The sequence below is a fragment of the Squalius cephalus genome (genome assembly GCF_949319135.1).
Source record: "Squalius cephalus genome assembly, chromosome: 19".
Lineage (NCBI taxonomy): Eukaryota > Metazoa > Chordata > Actinopteri > Cypriniformes > Leuciscidae > Squalius > Squalius cephalus.
Genome location: NC_137140.1, coordinates 30,889,455 through 30,915,363, shown reverse-complemented (window position 1 = coordinate 30,915,363; position 25,909 = coordinate 30,889,455). Strand labels below are relative to the sequence as shown.

General features: G+C 35.7%; 1 protein-coding gene across 1 annotated transcript in view; it reads right to left on the bottom strand.

Annotated features, from left to right (window-relative positions):
- cdh12b (cadherin 12b) overlaps nucleotides 1-25,909 on the bottom strand; it is a 148,440-nt gene that overhangs the window by 29,312 nt on the left and 93,219 nt on the right. The window contains exon 6 of the mRNA XM_079851466.1: nucleotides 21,230-21,417. Within this exon, the coding sequence (XP_079707592.1) occupies nucleotides 21,230-21,417 (188 nt within the window). The remainder of the gene's footprint in view (nucleotides 1-21,229; nucleotides 21,418-25,909) is intronic.

Here is a 25,909-nt window from a genome sequence, read left to right as displayed (position 1 = left end):
TATGGAAACCATGATATACAGTATATATATATATATATATATATATATATATATATATATATATATATATATATATATATATATATATATACATATATATATATATATATATATATATTCGGATATATTTCGATTCTAAAAGAAGCTAATGACCGATTCTAAAAGAAGCTAATGAATAGTATCCAGGTATCATATAACTCCTCCATGTTAGCCATTCATTGAGGTCTTACATTAAGGCTTAATTCATTTATTTGTGTTTTATCTTTTTCTCTTTTTTTTTTTTTTTTTTTTTGCTGGAATTGCTCGCTTTGATCATAATGAATGCAGGCCCTTTCTCAGATCTCAAGTGTGTCGATGTCTGGGGAAGTTTGTCACAATTGCTTTCAGGCATGTCAAACAAACAACACACACTCCAAAAACGGTTCTCTCGTGCTCCTTTGTGCATTTTCTCCTGATTTTTCTCCTGATTCAGGGCCCTGTTTTCTGCTGATATCTATCTTTAAATTCTCACTTCAGTTCTTCTGAATCAAAGATTGTCTGTCATCAGTACGACAGCCATATAATGTGCTAGTGTGGATGATTGTGGTCTTGCACCACTAAATCAGAGCAGCCCATCTATAGAGATGAAAATCATACAATGCTATTGTACAATCACAGCTTTCTGTTTCTGTCAATCTGTCTCGCTAGCGGATAGCGAAAGGGCGAAGGAGACAAAGATCATATATCTGACTTGTATATGGTTTCCATCATGAGCAATTTAGTGCGGTATCATCTTTAGATGAAAACAAACACCACGGGTATAAATGAATGGCACCCGCAGACCCGTAAATACACAGCATATGCACTCTATATGGCAGTAACATGTATTTTGCACCTGAAACTTACAAAGCAAACAGTTTATAAGCAGAGAGAGGGGAAAAAAATGCCAGCTTTAGGTGAATGGCAACTCCAAATCGTTTGGGATTTGTCTGTGTCAGATGCCCTTGCTGAAGTTTCCACACCGACTAAATCAAATGGTGCTAATTAGAATCCCAATCAGGTTAAAGTGACCCTCCAAAAACTGCAGTCGCTAATTAGCTAATGTTCTTGTTGACATGAAAACAGAAGCATTGGTATTACTGAAGTCTACTTAAATACAGGGAAAGTAAGCTTACAGTTGCCCACAAATAATTAGGACCCAAGTCCTTGTATACAAAATATATTTTTCTCATTATTAAAACTCGGCTATGGCCTTCTGTGTCCCACAGAGGCTACAATGTTTGGCCTTTAGAGGCCAAGAGATGCATTGATATAAGGTCGCAAGCTATGGAAATATGACAGAAAGGCAGTTAACAAGCAAAATTGCTTGGTTTTCAGAAAAAAGGACACATGGAGGACTTCTGTCTTCTTTAATATGCATAACGCTAATAAAACTGTATTTCCATCCGGACGACATTATGCCACGTCCCTCATTTCAATCAGAACGCACAGCCTTTGTAACTCTAATTTGAAACAAAAGCTATAAATTGCTCTCTGACTGCCATTTCATGTGGTTATTTTCCATTTAGGTCCCCTCAAAGGGATCTTTAGTGATGCTCATATTGAATTATGGCTTGATCTTCACAGTCGCATCGCCCGAGAAAGCCCTGCGCCGCCTTATGATATTTCCCTCCATGACACAATATTTTCATTTATACTCCCGCAGAGAGTTTTCAAGGTCATTTAAACTATTTGACCACATAACAGCTTTGCTTCGGTATAAATTATAATACTTAGAAACATGCAGAAACAGAGGAGACATGAAACTCAGCTCTGCACCAAGGCAGACAGATTTCAAACCATCTTCTTTGCTTGGAAGATGATCAATTCCCATATTACATATGAATACAATATCTGATAGACTTACATATTGGAAAGAAACAACATATGAACTGTGTACAACCTTGGACTTAAAGCGCATGAGTTAGCAGTGTGTCAAAATGACAAATAATGAGAAGTTGAATGTGTTAGCCGCCTTATCCTCATTTGTGTGGACCGAATGTAAGGAGTGTGATCATACTATACCGATCAAAAGTTTGGATTCATTTTTATTATTTATATTTTAACTTTCTAATAATCAAAGAATGTTTCCAAAACAAATATTAGGCAGCAAAATTTCAAATGTTTTTGAAACTGATAATAATAAGAACATTATTAATATTTGAGCACCAATAATAATTGATAATAAATGAGCATCAAATCGGATTTCTGAAGGATCATACTGAAGACATGGCTGCTAAAAAATCAACTTTATAAATTACATTTTAAAATATATCAAAATAGAAAACAGTTATTTTAAATTGTAATCATATTTCACAAGGTTGCCATTTTACCAATCACCCCAAGAGACTTTTAGAAAAAAAACATTTTATTTATTAAACATTTTTGATCGGTAGTGAGTGTTCCTTAAGCATGACGAATGGGGAAAAAAAAAACCACTCCATTATGCCATATGCACATTTCCAAGCCAACACCTGCTCTTATTACCATGTGCATCAGATTTCCATTGGAGTTTTCACGACAGGTGAGGTGAAAAGGGTGAACCAGACGTGGCGTCTCACCGAGCCCGTGTCCGGTATTGATGGTGGACGGACGTGAATGGTGATTAAATGTCAGAGGAAGCTGCAGGATTATTGGAGGTGAGGAGGTTTAGCCTAGAAGAATGTCAAGAGCATCATTGCCCTTTTAGTGTGTGTGAGTGGCCACATCACCCCGGCGGCCCTAGTTAATGACTTTATGCCGAGACAAGAGAAGAGACAGAGGGAAAAAGCGAGAGAAAGAGAGAAAAGACGCCAGAAGGGTAATGACAGTGACTCAAACCTAATGAAAGGCTCTCAAGTGTGCGACTAGTTGTTGATGAAACTGAATCACAAAGTGAACACTATACTTTACAACATCTTTTACTGGGAAAGGTCCTGAATGCTTCACGTAGTGCCGTCAACACTAAACCCTTGATCAGGAGAAGTATAGCTTTTGCTTTAACAGCACAGATTTGTATTTGTAGACACTCACTGATTATACATGAGGACTGAACATATTTATTTATCAAGAAAATGTTCATAGACATTCACCTAAGATGTCAACTATTGAATTGTTTTTTCCTTGCCTATCACTGCATGTGGGTCAGATAGAAAAATAATGTGTCAAATATTCATTATAAACACTGAAATACAGTATCTGGCAGTGAATGAATGAATTGAGACTACACGCCGGATCCAAACTAATTTTCAGCTCCATCTATTGATTTGTCATTACAATCAGACAGAAAATCTGACAGAATAACTGTATTTTGCACATCACAAATCCATTAACTATTATCTATCAACATAAAACAGGAGAGTTACACACTCCACCATTATTTAACTTAATGGCTGATGCCACCTCTAGAGAATATTGTCATTACAAAACATTGATCTTCAATTAAAGGTCACAGTATCAGGACACGACGGGGAGGACAATAACTCAGGAGACACACAGAAAACCTCAGGTGTTAAAATATAACATTTACACAAAATAAAAAAATGCTACTGAGAGAAAGTTATTTAAAACATTTGATTGAACAAAATGTTGCTCAAGGAAAATGACAGTAGCACCACAAAGTAAATTATTTACACAGCACAGCAGTGTATAATACTATAAATAGCCATTTCTTATTTATTTTTTAACTGGTCTATTAACATTGTAATTTTATGAATTTGAACATTATAAAAGCCACAAATTTCACTGGGGACTGAATCGCATGAATGTTCTGGTGTTGCTAACAGGATACTGTTTAAAAGAAGTCTTTTATTCAGTAAGACTGCATACAATTAATTAAAGTGACATTAAATACATTTATAATGTTACAAAATATTTCTATTTCAAAATAATGCTGTTCATAATGAAACTTCTATTCATCAAATAATCTGAAAAAGAAAAAAAAAAAAGTATCATGGTTTCCGCAAAACTATAAAACACCATTGATGTAATGGTTATGTTCTATGTGTGGACTCTTATGTTGTTTTTCCTTTGGTTCCCATATTTCCTTCCTGTGTTTAAGGTGTATTCAGGCCAGCTCATAATTATTGTAATTACAAGATTCCAACTTGAAAAAGGCATTCACGTCCTCATTGAACTCGTAACTACAGCTTGTAAACTGGAAATTTTCAGAGAGCTCCTACTTGTAACACGTGACCACTGTACTACCGGACCATTGCAGGTTCATTTGGACATTGATAGTGCTGCCATAGAAACACAAAATTCCCAGTCTGAGGACGTGAACAGCTTCCACGTCACGCGTTGTCATCTTGAAATTGCGGTAATTACTTCATGCCGTGAACGCAGCATTAGTTCCTGTTCCCTTTGTTCCCATTGCTAGTTAGTTTCTATGATTACTTATTGGTTCATTGATTATGTTCACCTGAGTCTTGTTTGGTTCCCCATTTAACCATGAATGTAAGCCCTCAGTTTGGTTCTCCTCATTGTCCTGTATTGTCTTTACTTGTGTGAAGCTGTTACGCTGATTTTTACCTTCTGGATAGCCTTCTTTGGCTTATTTTTTTTTTTTGTAAACGAACTAAAACTGCTGCAATTTAGATCCTCTGCTCATCTTTTTTTGCCTGCACCATGACAATTGATAATAATAATAAACAATTATTAAGCAGCAAATCAGCATATTTGAATGATATCTGAAGGATCATGTGACACTGAAGACTGGAGTAATGATGCTGAAAATTCAGCTTTAACATCACAAGAATAAATTAAATTAATTTATATATAATTACATATGTTTACTTATTAACATATATATGTTTATGAATATAGATATTCACATTGTGCAAAATATATACTAATGTGTTTATTTTGGTGTTAGATTTAATAATAATAATAATAATAATAATAATAATAATGTTTAATTTATATAGCGCTTTTCCCAAGCTCAAAGCACTTTACAATCAATAAACATAAATACATCAAAAACAGGACAAATAGAACAAACAATACACTATACACATCAATAACCATATAGTAAATAACCATGCATAGTCCACAGTGAAAAATATACAAATATCTGACCAACAGTCCAAACAGAATGAGCAGTAGGGTAAAAATGATGTAACCAGAGTAGTCCCTCATAGAGTGGGTTCATCAAGCAACCCACTTCGAACTGCATCTTGAATGCCACAGAGCCCAAACGACTGCAAACGCCAGGACCCCAAACGGCAAATTGCAACACTTGATGATGACGGCCACTATGCACAAAATCCTCCCGTCAAAGCCAGCATTGCCAGGTCAGCGGTTTTTCCCTACACCAAACATTATTTGCAACGCCCCCATCTACTAATTGCAGCTTTGTGCTCTGTTGCTTGTGATAAGAAACAAAGACTCAGCTTTCAAATTATGTCATGAAATTCAAACAGTAAATGCTGTTTTGATGCACTTAATAGTGGCGTGACATGTCGCTGTACACCTCAGCTCAAGCAGCAGCGTTGAGCGTGAACTTTTTCTTCCACTTTAATACAGGTTATACCTCAAACATGCAAGAATATCAGAAGGAGTTGGATAATACAGTACAACTTACTGAAATTAATCATGTCTCATGTAATCACTCAGCGTTTCAACAACGGAAAGATGTCAATAAAAACAGTCACTTAATGTTGCATTTCCCTCAGGAAAACACTAGAGAGGAGCTTATTTACTGTCAATTATATATGGATGCTTGAATAAATTTCAACTGAGTTGCATACAAACATTTCCGTTTTTATTTGAGTGTATTTTATATCTTATTATTATATCTGAAAATAAATAGCAGTTGAATATAATAGCTCTGTTGTTAATTGTATAGTAATGTACCAAATGAGAAGGTTCCCTGTATAGTTTTGGGAGAGATTTTTTGTCCTCAAGAAAATCAAATATCGGTATCGGCAGATGTCACTCTGAATAACTGGCTATCACTATCGGAAGATAAATGTAGCATCAGTACATCTCTATAACAGATACATTTGGTCTGAGAAGCTAAAAGCTTTGAAGAACATTAATCAACACTACGTAGATCAAAGGCCTCAGGAAAGGTGTTAGTAGTTCAGGCAGTACGTGTATATGTGTACGTGAGGGAAATACTCATTTCCGTATCTGTGTGTACCGACACTTAAACGTTACCAGAACAAAAGACACTTTAAATTCAACACTTCATGCCACTGAACTCTTTGATATGGTAATGTGCTCCCTCCTTGCACTGGTGTGAGTGCCAGCAGAGAAATCCAGATGATCGCAGCCCAAGCCGTCAATGCCAGTTGTGGGAATTGAATAATTGCGCACCTGATCCTGAAACAAACAACATCCATTGTGTAGGTGCAGATGCTCTGAGCCGTTCGGTGCAATGTAAATATATCTGCCATTAGCATTCTCTTCATGATTATTTCTAAAACACTAAGGGGCTTTTAGAAGGCAGCGTCACTGTCCTCTGGAGAATTTCTGCAGCAACTCAGGTTGTAGATGTGAGAGCGCTTTGATGTAAAGTTCGTTTTTATTTCCATTAGCGGATCTGTGCTTATTCTTTGTAACCAATAGGAGCTCTAGCAGACATTTTGCCCACACAGCCAAATACTGCATTATTCTATTCTTACTTAAGAAGATCTTTGTGAAATCAATAGCTATTATTAAAGTCAGCCCTTTAATCCTCAGGGCTTCTCTGCACGATATCAATACACCCTCCTATTAGTATGCAGAACCCGCTCCCAGATTTTCGTAAAGTGTAATGCAGTTTGCCTTCATCTAAATAAGATTACAATGTGAAGCACCCGGAAAAAGTGCTCTTCTTGTTGTTGTTACAGTGCGCCTGTTAGCCTTGGCCTGTGAAATAGCTCCAAGGTTTCATGAAAAGGCTTTTTTTTTTCTTTCTTTTTTTCTTTTTTTTTGCATGAGCCCATCAGCTCGTTGGCTCACTTGTACACTTTCCTCTTTAGGACGCAGGATGCAGGATGATGCATATTTAATAAGAGCTGGATTTGTTTGTGTTTGGAACAGTATTACTCTAACACAACTTTTTTCACTCCCTTTTCAAGATGGGCTCATAAAATGGACACATGGAACATAGATAGGCTTATTGTAGTTCTGCCTGCCACCTGTAATTCCTACTATGCAATACGTCACCATATTATGTTTAAAAATACTGTAAAAATATGATCACAATATCACATTTAAGTGAGCATATTTAAATGTAAATCTTTGGCTTGGGAAGAAATTTCTATTTTTACCATGTCCCTGGGTGCTGCACTAACTTATAACATTGACCACTCACAAGAAAACATACAAAAAAGTTTTAATAAAATAATTAAATAAATAAATTAAAAAAAAAAAAAAAAAAAAAAATATATATATATATATATATATATATATATATATATATATATATATTAGTGGTGGGCCGTTATCGGCGTTAACGTGAGACTCTTATCGGTCGATAAAAAAAATATCGCCGTTAATCTATTCTCAAAGTTAGGTTGGGAGCTGGGTCTATACTAAGCAAGCTATGATGACTTTCACCTTGATATTTTAGCGCGGATTCGGTTCGGTGTTCGGTACACATTTTCAAACCGAACGGTTCGTTGCACCATTTTTCCTGCCGACCAAAATTTCGTTATTTCAAATATAGGCGGGTCGCGCGTGGCAAGCGCGCTCATAATGTAAAATAGTGGCGCGACCACAACATTGTCCGACATCAAATGTGCAAACGTAATGCAAGCGGAACGAAACTGAGCTACTCGTTATTGTGTGGTTGACGGACCGTTGTTTATCAGTTTAGACCAAAGCAGCGCGAGCCGATCTTGATCAAGAGATCCAGTAAATAAATCATTTGAATTTGCTGCTTAAGTAATAACATCACTGCGAGATCTAGTGAGAAACATTCACATTTCTCCGTTATTAACGGATCAAACAGTGCGTAAGCCAGGAAGAAACATTGTGCCATGAATGAACTATCCAGTGTCCACAGATCTGCATCATTTACCATGGATTTACTGTAGTAACACTAACTGCAACCATGGAAATTTGGCAGGAATAGTAGGCTATAATGCTTTCAAGTAACATTACGTTGGTTTTATTTTGACATTATGAATAAAATTGCTGCCCTCAAATGTTAATCTGAACTAAAAATAGACCTTTGATTATAACTACTACAATATTAGGCTACATTTCATTTTTTCCAAGGAGCTGTTTTGTTTTATATGCTCATCAAAGTAAAAAAAAAAAAAAAAAAAAAAAAAAAAAAAAAAAACAATCATACTTTTATTATGTTAGTTTTAATAAAAAATAAAAAAAAATCTCTGCCATTTCTTCACAAGTTCTTTTAAATGTCACTTTGTATTTAAGAAACACGTGCCCTTTAGTCATTATTTGGGTAGCACACACATATTCTGAATGCCTTCGGCAAAATTCAAATGAGCCATTTTAATCTAGATTAATCTAGATTAATTCCAAGATTACAGTGAGATTAATCTAGATAAAAAAATAATAATCTATGCCCACCACTAATATATATATTTGGACATTTGTATTTATTTTATTTTATTTTATTTTTTTCTTAAAACTTTTTTGTATGTTTTCTTGTGAGTGGTGTTTTAATAAGTAATCTATTTATATCATCTAACAAACAAAATCTAGGTTCTAATAATATTATAATCTAGGAATTTATGTCATTTATAGATTGTTATTAAACAAATTTTTTCCATATATGACTGTGTATATACACTACCATTCAAAAGTTTGGGGTCGATAAGATTTTTGTCTCTTATGTTCACCAAGGCAGCATTTATTTGATAAAAAATTCTGTAAAAACAGAAAGACTGCTTTCTTTTTAAAGAAATCTGGCCTACTTATATTTGCACCTTGTGCATACTAATTATAAAACAAAAAAAATGATGACACACTTTCAGCACTAGCGAAAACAACAGCAGTACATCTTAATGCAGTGGTGCGAGACTCTTTTTGGACACCTGGAAAGCAAGAGGCTTTAATGAAACAAAAGGACCCAATTATATATTCTATTTTGTCAGAATGTGCTTAATTACTGGCAATGCAAGCCATGGCCAGGATGTCTTTCTGAGGTAAAGAACCTGTCTGCATCTCCTGCTGATCTGGGTGGATAAGAGCTCATTTAATCAGCAAGAATGAGTGCATTACAGGATCATCACGCAAGTTAGCTTGCTGTATTTTATTAGCGAAACTGCACAGTGGATAATTTGTATTGACACAAAGACACAGCTCCCAAAATAAGTCCACTCGGCTAGTGCATGACTTTAGAGAGTACTGGAAACTGCAGTTGTGCAGTTCTAAAATTATACTGTTATGAACCTTTTTGCTGACTTAATTTGCTTTATATTCTGTAACACTCTGGCAAACAGCAAACAAATGTGCGTCAGCGAGGTACAATATGGAAAGGCAGCATCATTCTGATGAAAGAAATAGATGGAAAATATTTGAAAACAGAGACAAATATAATAAATTACTTTTAACCTATTGTCCACATACAGACACTACTCATCCAGATGCACTTTTTGACGTGACAACATTGAAATTGCAACTCTTTACCGCTATCTTGGCACTAACTATAGTCTTAAACTATTTTGAGTAGACAAATATGACAAAATAATCTACAACACAAAAATTAGCAGAATTCGTATTCAAGGGTGTACATTTGATTACCAGTAAACATGATGTTGATAATCAAAATCAATAAAAAACTAAAAAAGCCTATAGCTTTTCAACAATTGCACTTAATTTTCGAAGTATAAACACATCTCTTAAACAGTGGCTTCCATTATAAGTGAATTGCTGTAAAACATGTCTCTCATGCATCATTAAAAACTGAGGGACAAATCAAAATTATTGTCTTTGTAAATCAGTAGGATGCCACAAATGCAACGTCTAGACATTACATTAAAAACAACCTCAATATTGCTGGAAGCCTCTTAGCTGGAAGTACAAAGATTGCAGGTTGGAAGATAAAAGTAATTGGAGAGTATCAGCATGGCGCCTTTGAGGAGATTTTTAGCCATCAGTTCCAGAGGGTTTTAAAGGGTTAGTTCAACCAAACACAACATTTCTGTCATTAATTACTCACCCTCATGTAATTCCAAACCTTCGTTCATCTTCGGAACACAAGTTAAGATATTTTTGATGAAATTCGAGAGCTTTCTCGGTGATTATGACTCGGTATTTCATAGTTTTGACTTTCTCTCTCATAATTATTATCATAATTCTGATTTACCAAAGCATGATTTTTTTTTTTTTCTTATGTTTTGTCCCTGTGTCTCATTTCCGGTTCATGGCCCTCTAATTGAGATCCTTAAAGGGAACTGCACTTGAAATTGCTGAATATTTTGCCATAATGCGCATCACAGAATCAGTAGCAGAATCTCTTAATCTAGCATACAACCAAATTCATAAACTGTATCTCACAACACTGTTCCACAAGTATTGGCCAATACATCAAACTTGACATTGTTTTAAAACGGAATGATCACTGGAGGTAAACACAGCAGTGTGTGCTCTGCATTGAGCAGAAGTGTCTGGGAATAGACGGTAAGGCCTACTCCAACCGCAGCAGGGTTTAGAGGTGCAAACAGCCCTCTATTTGGAGCCAGCAAAGCATGCAGAGCCCTCTACTGCTAAATGAGTTTTCTGCGTCGATAATTCATGTTGTAACTGGGATGTTTGATGTCTTTGTTGACATGGTGTTATCTCACCATAGTAAAAAGGATAAAGTGATCTTTGGGATTTTCGAAATAGGTAAACTCAGACATACACACAAAACTAGAGCACAACAAATGTATATTGCACACCAGGTTTCAAATGATGCATATATCCGCAGGCACACAGGTAATGTCATAACACACCTTTGGTTTCTAGATTCTTGACATTTGGTGGTATAAAATATTCCCACTAATAACCTCAGTTCACAGCGCTGACACAAACACACCGCTAACATCACGCCACCTTAAGACTGCTGCTCTCAGCTAAAGTTTTTTTATATCCTCTTTCTTTACCACATGCCGTGCATGCTGACATTCCTACTTGTACGTACACACACACACACACGCACACATACTGGATGTGGAGTTTTTGATATGTATAATCGGATATAATCAAGTATACATCATCACATCTTTGTCACTTGTCTGTCATGTCATTACATTTCACATTCACACTTTTGCATGAAGGTAAACAAGCTGTTTCTGTTTCCGAATACGATATTATTCCTCCTGGCTGTTTGAAATAAGATAATAGCATACTATTTCTGCAGAATATACAATATAAACTGTGCACTGTATGCAAACTTTCCACATGAATGACCTACTTTCCATTTGCACGGAATACTATATCCCACAAAACAATGCACTTGACTTGACATTCCAGCTGCATCTGAAACCGCATGCTACCTATTATATAGTAGGTGAGAAAAACAAAAGAATTATGTCTGAATTCACAGTGCTAATAAAAGAGAAGGAAAAAAAATACCCAGATGACCTACTACTTCCGGCGAGATTCTGAAGTGTGCGTACGATGGACACTTTACTATCCCATGATGCAACGGGAGAGGTTTTGTGAATGGCAGAGATTAGCAAATTAAGCTAGTAGATCACATGATGATGACAACATGGTGAATGTAGTACGTCCATATTACATTCATACCACACACATTTATATACAGAACACACTTTTTTGTGTCATTCTGTACAATTTTCTAACGGAGAAGCAAGATATTTACAAAAGCTAACCAGACAAACTGAATGTGACAAGGTCATGTTACAAACTACGGTTTGAAATCTTTATTATTGCATAATGCATTCTGTTTCACACACTATTTAATAATTACTAACCAGTATATGGTAGATTTGTATATTCAGTAAGAAGTAAGCTATATTCCCTTTTGAACGTTGCCCTTTTTATTTATTTTACCAGTATATTAATCAGGAGTCACCCATAGGTGGCACTGCTTTCTCCTGTTGGAAACCTAAAGTTCATGTTCCCAAACAAAACACGTGTAGAAAAATGTGGAGTATACATGGATAAACAAGGCTATCCAATGTGATTTTTGCATGCAAGACTTTCCTCCTTCCCAAACGATCTCAAATCAGGTGAATATGCCATTACTTTTTTATCACGGAAGAGGTGAGTCATTAAAATCCCAGTGACAGTGGCAGTTTGAGCACTCTCAGCTGATTTATAGATCAAACAGCACATTAATGACATACTTAATGAGGGATGAGAGATTCTGACAGAGTAGGACACTGCAGGAATGAGTCATTAGACTGAAGACATGTAAGCCTGTGCCTTACTTTCAGAAGTCATGTTTCCATGTAAGAGCAGCATCGATTATTGTGTTGACATTCTGCCACGGATGTCCATCTGCCTCACACTTTTTCTTGACATGTTTTGTTAGCCTCTCTGCAGCTCAGATTGTCTTCAATGTTTTGCCATTGTTTCTTTGTTTAAGTGAACTATGTGATAATTAGTAGGCCTATATTCTGTGTTGTGTTGCCAACTCTGAGGGAGTGGGAGACGGTGAGATCCTGTGGGATCAGACTTCTCTCACAACTTAAAAGAATAATTGCTTTTGTTTACTAATGGGAGAAACGAGCATCATTTGTTTTTGATGACTAATCACGAGCTGACCCACTTTCTGGGAATTCGAGGCTGTTGTAGCTTCACACCACCGCACAGAATGCTGACTGGTGTGAAATGTAAATCTCCCAACGTGGTTATACCTGACCGTTTGGTTATGTATATGAAGAGTTCAGATGCAAAAGCCTCTAAGTGCCATTAAATTAACTTAAATGGCAGTGAAAATTACCTATTAATTGTCATTTAAGTGAAATTGCTGAACTTAAATATACAAGCTTGATAAAAATGATCATTCTAGAAGAAAATTTCAGATGGCACTTAGAAGCTTTTGCATCTGAACCCTTCATATATGTGTGTGTCTATTTGTGTGTAGGCTACATAAAAGTCCAAAACATTGGGGCCGGTAAGAGTTTTTGAAAGAACTCTCTTGCTCACCAAGGCTGCTCACCAAGGCTGCCTTTATTTGGTCAAAAATACAATAAAAACAGCATTATTGTGTAATAGTATTACAATTATTGCAGCTGCTTTCTGTTTTATTATGTTTCTGTGATGGCAAAAGCTGATTACTCCAGTCTTCATTGTCACACAATCCTTCAGAAATAATTCTAATGAGCTGCTTAATATTTTTGTTAAAAACTGTGAAACCTTTTTTTAATTATTATTTTTTAGAAAATCTTAATAGAAAGTTCAAAAGATCAGCATTAATGTGAAATATAAACCTTTTTTTACATTAGAAATGTTTTTACTGTCAGTTTTGATCAATTTAATGGATCCTTTCTGAATAAAAGTATGATTTTTTTTTTTTAAATAAACAAAAACAAAGTTTTGACTGATAGCATATCATTTGATAGTGTGTCAAATCATTTTAGGTTCAGTAATGTTTTTTCCCCAAATAATTTAACATTCATATATATTCATTATTAGTAGTATATAGATAACCACACACACACACACACACACACACACACACACACACACTAAACCACAATCTATGTTATTTAATAGCAGATTTTCATTGTGACCTTTCCTGAGAAATTTTCACAAAAAACTGTGACAACTGGCCCTGGTCTGCCCTAAATGTAAAATATTTGGGGTCTGTAGCATAAAAGCCTCTTCTCTATATTTAGTATTTCAATTACTGCTTTCACAAAACACTCATTTCATGCACATTCGCTAACAGGCACACAAATACACAATACATCACAAAGCATTTTAATCTGACAAGAACATCCTTTGAGTAGAACCGAAGATAAGGGAATATGTGACTCGCTGCATGTGTGTGTGTCTGTGTACACATATAAGCATGTGTATGCGCATTATTGTGCCGCTGAGTGTTTATTTGAGGAATTGTAAATAGGGATGTTTCGCACGATTGTAGCGGGGATCGGCAGGGCCTATTGTTTGCTTTAATCGCTACTTTAGCCAAGAGGTTGTCTAAACATTTTCATGATCTCCTGTGCTGCCCATGTTCATGCTGACAGTAGAGCAGGTAATCACTCACAATCCTTAAGCCTTGATGATCCTCTCAACACACAGACACACACACACACACACACACGCAAATACATCTCATTCAGTCGGCCAGCACAGAGCACCATTCAGCCAAAGCCCCGCTATAGTAGTCTTCAGCTTACTTTTGCTTTTTACAAATAAAATCGCACCTTTATCTGAATAGAAGTAGTTGCTGAATTTGGAACCACATACAGGCTTACTATACAGTCATAGAATGATATAGTAAAAATAATAGGAGTAGTATAGATTCAGCCTGTCTGTTTCAGTGAGTTGATTCAATACCGATTCAATGATTCATTAGCACCATCAAAACTGATCACGAAAGTCTATACTGCATTTTTCATATATTATTATTGCTGCCATTATCAAGTGGTATAAGCTCCAAAAGTATCTAAGTATCCAGCTCCCCCTCTCTGGATGTTATGGGTAGAGTTTGACCAAGTCCAGCTCCATCTCTGTGGGTGGAGCTTGACCTAATTAGGTATAGGGTTATGGGTAGGGTTAGGGTGTGGCTAGACCTTCAAACTCCACCCATTGTGTCCAGAGAGGGGGAGCTGGATGTCAAGCTCCACCCATTGGCTCTGCAGTTAGCAGCATTTCTAAATTATTGGGAAAACATGCCTTGGTTATTTAAGATGGCATTTGTATTTCTTGAATTGATTAAACAAAATGTAATCTACTTGGTAACAGTGGCAGTTTGGTCAAAAATATGGAACAGAATGAAACTTTTTTCCAAGCAAATTTTATAGATGTGCAATATTCAGTAAAATACTTTTTAGTGTAATTATAATGGTGTATTTATGTATAATTAGACTGTAATTTGCATGCTGGTGTGTTATTCGAATTCAAACGGGCTATACCAGCAATACCACTAGTTGGACACTTAATAGTGATATGCAATAATTGTCCTTATAATATTGACATAAGTACTGTTTCCCATCCTAAAACAGCTGGAAGCCTACTTCCGCCACATTAGAAAAAAAAATCATCATCATTATGTTATAAAAGGTCATTGTTGACATAAGTCAATATCTTTGTCATAATTATGACTATTTAATACATTTGACTGTTAATGTTATAATTAGGATTTACCAAAGCATTATTGTTTTTTTCTTATGTGGTGGAAATGGGCTTCCATACTTTCCACCTTTTACCAAATATAAATTTTCACACCAGTATCACTGGTATCTATTGTACAAATTATAATCAGCATCACCATAAACCATGGCAAGCCTAAATAAAATGATTTTAGCAACGTTGGCAAGATTTACTGCATACTGCCTATTAAAATATCATCTTAAACTATATGCGATTAGCAATGACAAACATTTTAAACTGCATGCTACATTATTTACCTTCACTGGTGTTGCATGTTTAATTCTGCATTGTATTAAATGGTGGGATACAGTGTCATACTGTAATAGTCTACTGCATATTTTAGCAAATGTAGGATGAAATTTGCTTATTTCAAAATAAATGTGCACACCGTGCACAGCATCTCGAACACAGTACACATTTGTTTCTTTCAAAACAGTAGGTAGAATAGCATCCGGAACATTCCCATTGTGTGTTTGTGTTAGTCTGTTCCTGTTGTTAAACTGCAGTAAACGATTATTCCTGTTCTGCCCACTGTTCCAAATCACAGAGGGGTCACCATGCCTCATTGCTATCAAGCGCATAAACAGCACACATGTGCATAAAAACACTTCTCAGACACAGAGGAAAAAAAAACAGAAACCTCTTCACCTCATGTAATGTTTTGCTTGTAGGGCACATGCTTCAATTATTTCGCTGTGGAGAAAGAGACAGCATCTCCACACTGGCAGGATTGCTGCCTGGACCTCCTATTGAGGAGAATGCATCATTCTGTCTCAGTGTTGGCACGACACACAGTCATACTGAGACAATACATGCCCACAATAACTCTCCCAATCTCTCTCAGCTGTACAGAGAGAAAATAACTGCACTAATGTCTGTTTTCCACACCTGTAACTGGTGTCTTGAACCCCCAAGAATACAGACAAAGCACTGCAAACTCTTAGTGGACTGTCAGAGAAGTGTAGAGAACAAAATCATAATGCTATGTCTTTATGCCTCAAATGAGGGGGGAAAGGTTGTGCACTGGAAAAGAAAAGGAGAAGAACAAAAAGCATGCTGATATAGTATGGATTCAGCCTTTAGTGCTGTGAGACCGCAGCTCAATAATCTATATTTCTATGGTAACTGAGATGCTGATGATTTGATGTGGAAACGGTTGCTGTGGAAAGTGCACAAAAAAGACCTAAAGTAATTTACCATTTAATTTGTGTTTCTCAAAGTATGTTATGGTCATATATTTTTTAGTCTGGGCCAGCAAATGTGCACATTTTAGAGTAAACAAACAAGTGATGGGCTTTTTAAATTGTAATGCAGGGCCTTCATTTCTAGAGCTCCCATTGAGCATGGTATGATTAAAAGGTTAGTATAGCTAAATCTCTTTCTCTTGACAATTTTACCATGGCACAGTATATAAACAGTCATATTACCTGTAATGTAATGACATATTTTATTTCAGCCTTCATTCTGATTCATCAAGTGTGCAAAGTGCCATTTGTCTTTGAATTAGTGACTATGACTTGTCGTGTGTGCAACTTAGGGAGATGTTAACAGGCACAAAAAAAAAAAAAAAAAATTGCTGTTTTTATGTCATCACTTGATGCTTGCCTGTTGTTTTATGACACACTTTATTAGCTCGGCCTCCATATCCCATGTGATTCTTTATGCAATGTGTTGACAAAGAAAATTTCAAATCACAACGAAACCATTTATAGCTTCAACGGTTTTATAAGAGAAGTGTTTGCAACTCTGAGTGTGAATGTGTCAGATTTTATGAGTACCCTTGGGAATGGTGCAATACTCTATTCCTGGAGGTAACTTAGTCATCTCTGTTTTCTGGAAAAGATGGTAGGGATGCAGGTAAAATGAAATCATGATGCTGTTTAACCCTCTGGGGTCTAAGGTGTTTTTGGGGTCCTTGAGATGTTCTGACATGCCCTGACATTTGTGCTTTTTTCAGTTGCTTATAAACATATTAATGGCAACGGTGTAATTACACTCTATTTAGCACAAACAGGGCTACCATAATATGTGAGCAACATGAATGTACATGTTTGCATGTTTGAGAGAATAATGTTTATGCATGGTTATTGAAAAAACTAAAAACTAAAGTTTCTGAAATAAGGCCACAAAACACATACTAAATATGTGTCAATAAGACTTTTGGATAAGACTAATGGATGTTGTCGCCTAGAGTTTTTTCTTCAAAATGATGTGAAAATCATCCTGCCTAATCATTCACATAACAATACATTGATTTAAATTTTGCAAAACACTTTCTGTTTGGAAAGGCAATATGCGGAGTGGGCGTCAACGATCCAACACCATCATGCATATTTAGTGGTTCACACCTGAGGAGACAATGGGGCCCGCATACTTAATGAGCCATTCATTCAGGTGTGTCACTGAGCCACAAGAAATGCAAGAGCAAAAGTTGGAAGCATCTCAATTTTTTTTTATTTTTCCACCAATTGTGCGTGCAAATTGGCCTATAATATCCAAGGAAAACATGTCTAGTAATTGTGCAGTTAATTCTCATACTGTATTTTCAGTTTTGGAATATTTATCCTCTTCCCAAATTTGTCACTAATAAAACACTATTAAAAGGTAAATATAAGCCTTTTCTTTAAATAATTTTTATTGTTTGTTTACATCTACCTTGTAAATATATATTTTTTTATTAAAAAGGTTACAATTACAACAACAATTCAAGTGTAATCTTTCTTTGTAAAAACTAAAGTATACATTTTATCATACATATTTCAAAGTTAAGGATTCATTACTTGAATATAGCCTAGGCTACAATGGAATAAACACTATAACATATTATTTGATTACTTTATTTTTGACAAAACATACTATATTTAACATATGAGCAAAAATTGGCAAACAAAAGTTTATTTGAGGTGGCAGATATTTTACAGTAAAAATGTATAATCTATCCAAAACTAATCAACGAAATGTTGTCTTTCATATGTCTGTAACATAGGTCTTTCGTTTTTATTATAAGAAATATAAATGTTAATTTGCAGTTTAATATGTTGCTTATACAAATACATTTTATTTCAACATATTTCAGTCGATTTTTACTCAGTATAGCAATACAGTTTGCTAAAAGCGAAACATTCATTCACACACAGAAACGCGATTCAAATTTAAACCGTCTTTTTGCCAGTTGTGGTAAACAGCGCGCATCTCTGCCGTTCATTCATTCACACACAGAAACGCGATTCACTTGAGAATGAAAAAAAAACTTACTACAGTATTCCATAGCTCAGGATCCGTTGTCCTCGAAATACCAGCACTTCTGAGGTACATTTTCCATTATTATTATTACGATAGTATTATTCCTCACAGCGCCGCGAGACGGTGTAAACAAGTACAATGATCTGAATAAGCTTGATGTGTTTTCTCGAGCTGATGTGGGGGCGTTCACAGGTTTGCGTGGATTGCCTCAGTCATTTGCGTTTGAATAGCATGCGCTCTCCGTGGGCGGGGTCAAATTAAAAATAATGAGCTGAGATGAGAACGACTGACATCTCTCTCTTTTCATACAGATTGCATAAACTGAGAATATTTGTTTTTTATAAAAAACACTTCATTTAAAAGAAGAGAATTCAAGCTTCATGCCTGTGTGTCTGTATGCCTGTTTGACTGAGTATTCGCTGAGTTATGGTTCATTTTCGGACGCGTTTCAGAATGGACTTAACTGACAGAGAGAAGGCAGAACTCGCTTCGTGTTTATTTTTCTTTATTTGGCAAAACGCACAACACTTTGTTTTTATTGTGAGTATTCACAAAAAAAATACACACTTAACAGGATCGATTGATGTATAACACAAGCATATAAGATAAAAATTAATACTAGTATTTTGATTCTTTTTTGCACTGATAAGGAAAACAAACGAGCCTATTGCGCCGGCGCGATAGCCGACCTCAGGGGTTAACATCGCTGTGGTCTTTTATTGTGTACATACAATTATTAGGTTCCTTGATGCAATATTGCACCAAAACCGATGGGTCAATGAGAGATTTTAAAGCAACACCAAAGCACTTTTCCTCTTCGGTCCCCCTACAGGTTGGAAGCGGAATTGTCCATTACCGCTGTCGTAAATAATTTAGCCTACCGTCACACGCATGCTGTTTGTTTATCCAGCACCGGCTTTAGAAATAACGATGTCCACAAGGTAGAGTATGTTGCATGATTTTATGAAAGTATGATGTATTGCGACATCAGAAACGGCTATTTTTTATATAGGCTATCTATCTATCTCTTTTAAAACTACTAAACTAAAACTTAAACTATTTCAATCTGAAAACCTTCAAACTTCAAGCTTTTAAAACTACTTAAGCTGGCTATGTCGTTTTCAAGCCAACTTAAAGTTTGTCTACAAACTTTTTTTTTTTTTTTATCTTATTGTTAATATTTTGTTATTCAGTTTTTTTATACTTAGTGTATACCGTTCAAAATGTTGGGGTCAGGAATTTTTAATAAATATTCAAACGGACCCATTAATTTGATTGAAAGTAACAGTAAAAAAAAAAAAAAAAAACATTTATAATGTTACAAAATATACGTATTTCAAATGAATTAATAAATCTTTCAGTATTTATTAAATTAATCAAAGAATCCTAAATAAAAGTAATATTGTTCCACAATAATATTAATCAGCACAACCATTTTCAACATTTATATTAATAATAAATGTTTCTTGAGCAGCAAATCAGCATATTAGAAGGATTTCTGAAGGATCATGTGACTGAAGACTTGGAGTAATGATGCTGAAAATTCAGCTTGCATCACAGGAATGAATTACATTTTGAAACTTTAAAATAGAAAACAGTTATTTAAAAATGTCCCTATATAGACTAATGGTTCTTGTTCACAGCTTCAAAACCAGGTAAAACATTGCACTTAGACAACCTCTGTGTTTCATTCCGGCACATAAACACTCCTGTCACTTCTAAAGCAGTGTGTATGTGATAGATGATGTCTAGAAAGTATTGTGTAGAGTATGTGGGGATTCCTGGCTGTGCTATTTTCATGCATGCTGTGTGCATTTAGAGGGAAGCATATGGACACAGTTAGTGCTCTCCACCCTCATATATCTCCACTAACACTAAAGAGATCAACGCAGTGCAGTTTCAGTAATAGCATATTATACCAGCTGTTTTTATTGACAAGGCTGTTCTCATTCCACTAGGCGGAGACAATAGAGATAGTATAAAGAGATGTGTGCCGCAATAATAAGTCCTGTCACGCTGCCAGTATTTAAGTACTGAGCTCAATTCAAATCAAAGAAAGTCACCTTGCGCACTCTCCAGTCGAGCTGAATGTTCGAGTTTACCTTTGGGGGAGTCCTTAATGTCAGACACAATTATTCCAAAGTGCTCTTAACAGTGATGTTTGAGTGATGTTTTGATAATGCGGTTGCGGTTGTATGAATGATGGGCTCTCTGTCATTTTCAGCGTATGGTTGAGTCACAACACAGCGTTGAAGGACTATGGCAACTCTGCTAGACTGGCCTGGAGGGAGGACATTTTACATGTACTGTATATTAATGTTTCTGTATTTAAAAGTCTAGCTTTTGTGCGTTTCTGTTCTATAGTAGTGTGACTTCATGGCAGTATGTAGAACATTACGGTTGAAAACTGGCTTTATAAATGTTTTCCACATTTTTTGCACAATTTGACAAAATTGCAGCTTAATTGGAAATTTTACAAGAGATTATTACCTTGATTTGTCTGTTTTCTTCACACAAAATACGCCTCATATTTCATCTCATCTCTCCTTGGTAACCAAGTCCATTACATTTTGATAAAACTTAATTTACTGAGGGACAATTCTAATTAGTGTACGGCAAGTGTAAAGCATGACAAAATGTTGCATTTTTAATGTTTTAATGTGACCTCCATTTAATAATACAAATCAACCGCTGAGCTTGTAACCTGTGTATGTATTTGTTGTTCGAATAGATTGTCCAGTAAATAAGGCTTTACCTTTTTGAGCATGATGATTCCCTCCTGATTGTGCTCGTTGGTGGTGATGTCAAACATGGCTCCTCCATCTCCAGGGACAATGTTGTATTCCACCTCCGCGTTTTTCCCTATGTCCAGATCATGAGCTTTGATTCGGCCAACCGCTGACCCGACTGCTGATGACTCCGGTACACGCAGATGGAAGATGCCTGTAGAATCAAAAATCAGTTGTTTTGACGCACATGTTGGGGAAGCTGCTTTGAAAACTAGTTTTGAGCAAATGTTTCAGTTTTATTCATGTTTGGAATAACATGTTCCAATGACTAAAAACGTGACATGAGACATGGGGTGTTTGTGCGTTTGCGCGTTCCTCAAAAGACAATGACTTACAAAGATACATAACAGCTACAAGTGTATGCACTACTTGCTTTATGCAAGCACTATACAGGATAAATCACTATACAGGATACCTATTATACTTTATCGACACAAATTGATAGGTCAAACAGCAAACAGCCACCCACAAATAGTCTATAAATAGGCTCTCTTTCAGTTCACATGAACAACGGTTAAATTACTCGTCAGGCTACAGAAGAATACCATAATTCCTCCGTTAAATTAGGCATAAGACATCAAGAGTCACGCAGACCTATAACAACCCAGCCACAACACATAATTGGGAATAACCTTAACCTTAACCTTAAGCTTCCTTTGCTGTTCGTCCAGAAATCCAAGAAGTGGTGCTATATGCTAACTGCAGAATTGAATTCAAGGACTTTGCTCACAGATCAATGATCTCCAACGTTTATATTTTTCTACGAATCTTTGAGTTAACACATGTACTAGCTTTCCTGTTGCTCAAACAGTAGAGTGTTGGTGCTTGCAATGCTGAGGTCATGGGTTCGATTCCCAGGGAAAGCAAGAACTGAGAGCTGATAAGAATGTAAAATGTGTACCTTGAAATGCAATGCAAGTCGCTTTGGATAAAAGTGTCTGCCAAATGCATAAATTTAAATGTAAACATGAGTGGAATTTGCACCGCAGCGCCACCACACCTTGATGCTCATGACAAGAATAGCATGTATAGTTATCTTTATTGAAGTGAATTAGGTTTAAATTGAATTTACATCAAATTTCACAGTTTTCAGGGGAGCCCGTGTCTTATTAAGGGAAGCCGAGCTCCCCCTAGCTCCCTGTAGTTCGCACCCTGCACATGTTGTATGGGAACATTCTATGATAGACTACTTTTGCATCTTTATTTTTAAAGCTTGATGCTGGTCGCTATTCACTGCCATTCTATGGACGAGCGCGAGCGGGACATTTTTCTTAAAAAAAATCTCCTTTTGTGGTCAGAAAAAGAAAGAAGGGAATACTGCATTACAACAACACCAGGGTGAGTAAATGTTGACTTAATTTTAATTTTAAAGTGACCAGGATTGTGTATTAAGCAAATAAATGGCACTGATTCTGATTTAATGGTCAATGATTTCTGATTTCTGATTTTATTTACATAACAACTGTCCCATACTGCCAAATTTCGCAAGTTGGCAATCCTAGAGAGAACAGTATTGTTGGAAAGAGCGCTTGGTGCCTCAATGCACTTGGATGTAAATGTGACATAAAAAGTAGGGATGTGGTGTTGGTTTCACACTACACTGCTTTTTGTTAGAAAAATGTTTGTTTTTGGCTAAGCTGCACTGTGACTGACTGAACTAATGTCACACTACTAAAACTGTAGTTAAGTTAGTAGAACGGCTACTTTGAGTTAGTTACCCCAATGCTAGTGAAGACACATGCACGGTAAGCACAAACAGATCATGCTGATTAGTAAAAACGAATGTGTTGAGTGGCCATGCCACAGCAAAAAAAAACACCTCAGCTAATTAAGAAGTCATTAGATGCGTTAGTACAATGCACCAAAAAACAAACATAGAGAGAGAGAGAGAGAGAGAGAGAGAGAGAGAGAGAGAGAGAGAGAGAGAGAGAGAGAGAGAGAGAGAGAGACACGGCCCAGAATGCAGCAGTCATCATAGTGCCATCCTCTGAGACATGCAGATGGAAATCTACTTCTCTCCCAGGGTATTACCAATATTTACACAGCGAGAAAACCAGTGCTCATCACTGAAACTCAACATGATTTCTATTTCACGATTTCTGAGCGCAAATGGAGCCTGTTCACATTCACCTGTTTAAAGGCTTGGGCTTATTTCAGTGGAAAAATAAACAATGGAAGTTCTACAAGTATAAAAATGCATGAAATATGAGGCTGTTAGGTAGAAGCTATGAATACTGCTTTCTCATTTTTATGATTGCTTGCACTTAGGAAACTTTGGTTTCTCTAAAAATCTCATTAATTTACATATTCAAATCTAGCATGTTGATACACTCAAGAACCAATGCTATTTGTGTGCAGTTTTTTTTTTTTTTTTTTACTACTTCTCAGGGGATGCTGTTAAATATGCTGCATTTACTGGTTTATCCAAACAATATTTATAGATTCAAGATTATTTATTTATTTTTCAAGAAATGCTGGCATACATTTTCTCTATGAATGAATTCAGTTTTTAAGCTTTCCTATGTGCATTTAAAAAGAAAATGCTGCAAATTTACATTACCAGTGAAAGTTTTAGACACACTTGCCTGAGTTTATGGTTCTCGTTATCTTAAAAACCTTATGATCTATATGCATAAATGTTTTAAATTTGTTTTGTGGACAGAATAAATTGTGCCTACTAAAATTTTATATTTTAAAAAGAGCAGATGGCAAACTTCTGAACTCTTTTCATAATGTTAAAAAAGGTAGCAAGGTTTAGCAAGGTTAAATAATACAGATTTTTATTTGTTTAACATTTTTAGTCACTAAATAATTTCCATACTTACATTTGTAATGGGAAAAATCTGAATAATAATCAAACAATAATAATAAAATAATGAAACAAATGGAAGTATGGGAATTATAAAGTGACTATTAAACAAATGACTGTTGAACCAATACAATTTCTGGTTACACTTTATTTTGATGGTTCACTTTAGACATTCTGTTGACTATAAGTAACGTTGCACCTACTTGTCAACTAACTCTCATTAGAGTATTAGTAGACTCAGGGCTCCAAACAAAAAAATCAATTAAGGAGCCAATGGCTCCTATAGGGGAAAAAAACAGGCGCCAAATATTTTTTTTAAGAGCCACATAACAATGCACTTACTTTTAGTCACCCTGTTGTGTGCATGTCTCTCCTCTTCTTACAGTTTCAGCATTTTCATCTTGTGAATGTTCTGGGAACTGGAGCTTATTTGGTAACTGAATGTCACTTCCGACTTATGAACTATTTCATAAGTTCATATTTTGGCGCTTTCACTCAGTGAAACGTTCACGCAAAGCATCTCATTTCATGACGTTAACAAAACAAATGAAGCGATAGGCTAGGGGTGGGCGATATGGCAAAAATATCATATCACGATTTTTTTCAGGAAAATCACAATTCACGATTTTATCACGATTCTTTTTTATGTTGGTTTTACTATTTTGTGACTGAGCATTACAGCCAAACTAATGTCCATATTTTAAAAACAAAGCCTTAGGTAACAAAATATAAAATAAAAAAGAATGGCAGAAAGGGGCGAAGATAAAAAATTTAGTCATTATTTTCTTTGTTATTAAATATTCAGATCAAAGATAAACATTACACATACACAACTTAATATACAAATGAAATAAAGAGTGTTTTGTTTTCAGCTACAGTAGGTGTATTTAACAGTAGCATTGAAGAAAGTAATTAAATTAACAAATATGAAAATAAAACAAAACATAGACTTCACTGTATAAATTATAAATTGATACTTATCAAAGCTACTATTAAAGTTATCAGTCAAGAGCAGTGAGTAATTTTCTCTTTGCATTTTGTTGTTTCATTAACATTAAAGGGATAGTTCTAAAAATTCAAATTGTCATAATTTACTCTCTCAAGTTGTTTTAAACTTGAATAATTTTTTTTTCTTCTGTTGAAAATAAAAGTTATTTGGACGAATGTGGGTAACCAAACAGTTGATGTCCCCAGTGACTTCCATAGTATATTTTTCTCCTTTGGAAGTCAATGGGGACCAGCTACTGTTTGGTTACCCACATTCTTCAAATTATTAATATTAGAAAATATTAGAAGGAAATTAATACAGTTTTGGAACAACATTAGAGTGCGTAAATAATTAGATAATTTTTATTTTTGGGTGAACTATCCCTTTAAGGACAAGCGGCAGCGTGTTTACTATTGCTACTGTCTCTTTAAGAGCTGAGCGCGACACGTCTAATGTACACGCATTTGACAAGCAGATTTTCTCTCAATTTTCTCAAGTTTGCTTTCACTTTAGACATAACCGACTTTGTTTATGTAAACCTTGTGTGTATTTAACAGTATTAGCACAATAAGACTCGAAAGATAACTTAGTCCAGTATCCAGGCGCTGGTAGACAGGCTTTTAGTGCATGTGAGCTTCACATGTACGCGCTGAGAAACGCACGTTAGAACAGCGCATCAGCACGCGAATTAAATGTTTAACCGACAAGGCATTAAAGCACATGCAAATTAATAACTTTTGTGAACTGCAGTGTCCCGTTCCGCTGCGTTAACATTTCATGTGAATATACGTCGCGTTGTTCAGTATGTTGGGACAGAGGAGCCAGAACAGCAACTAGAATGCACGATTC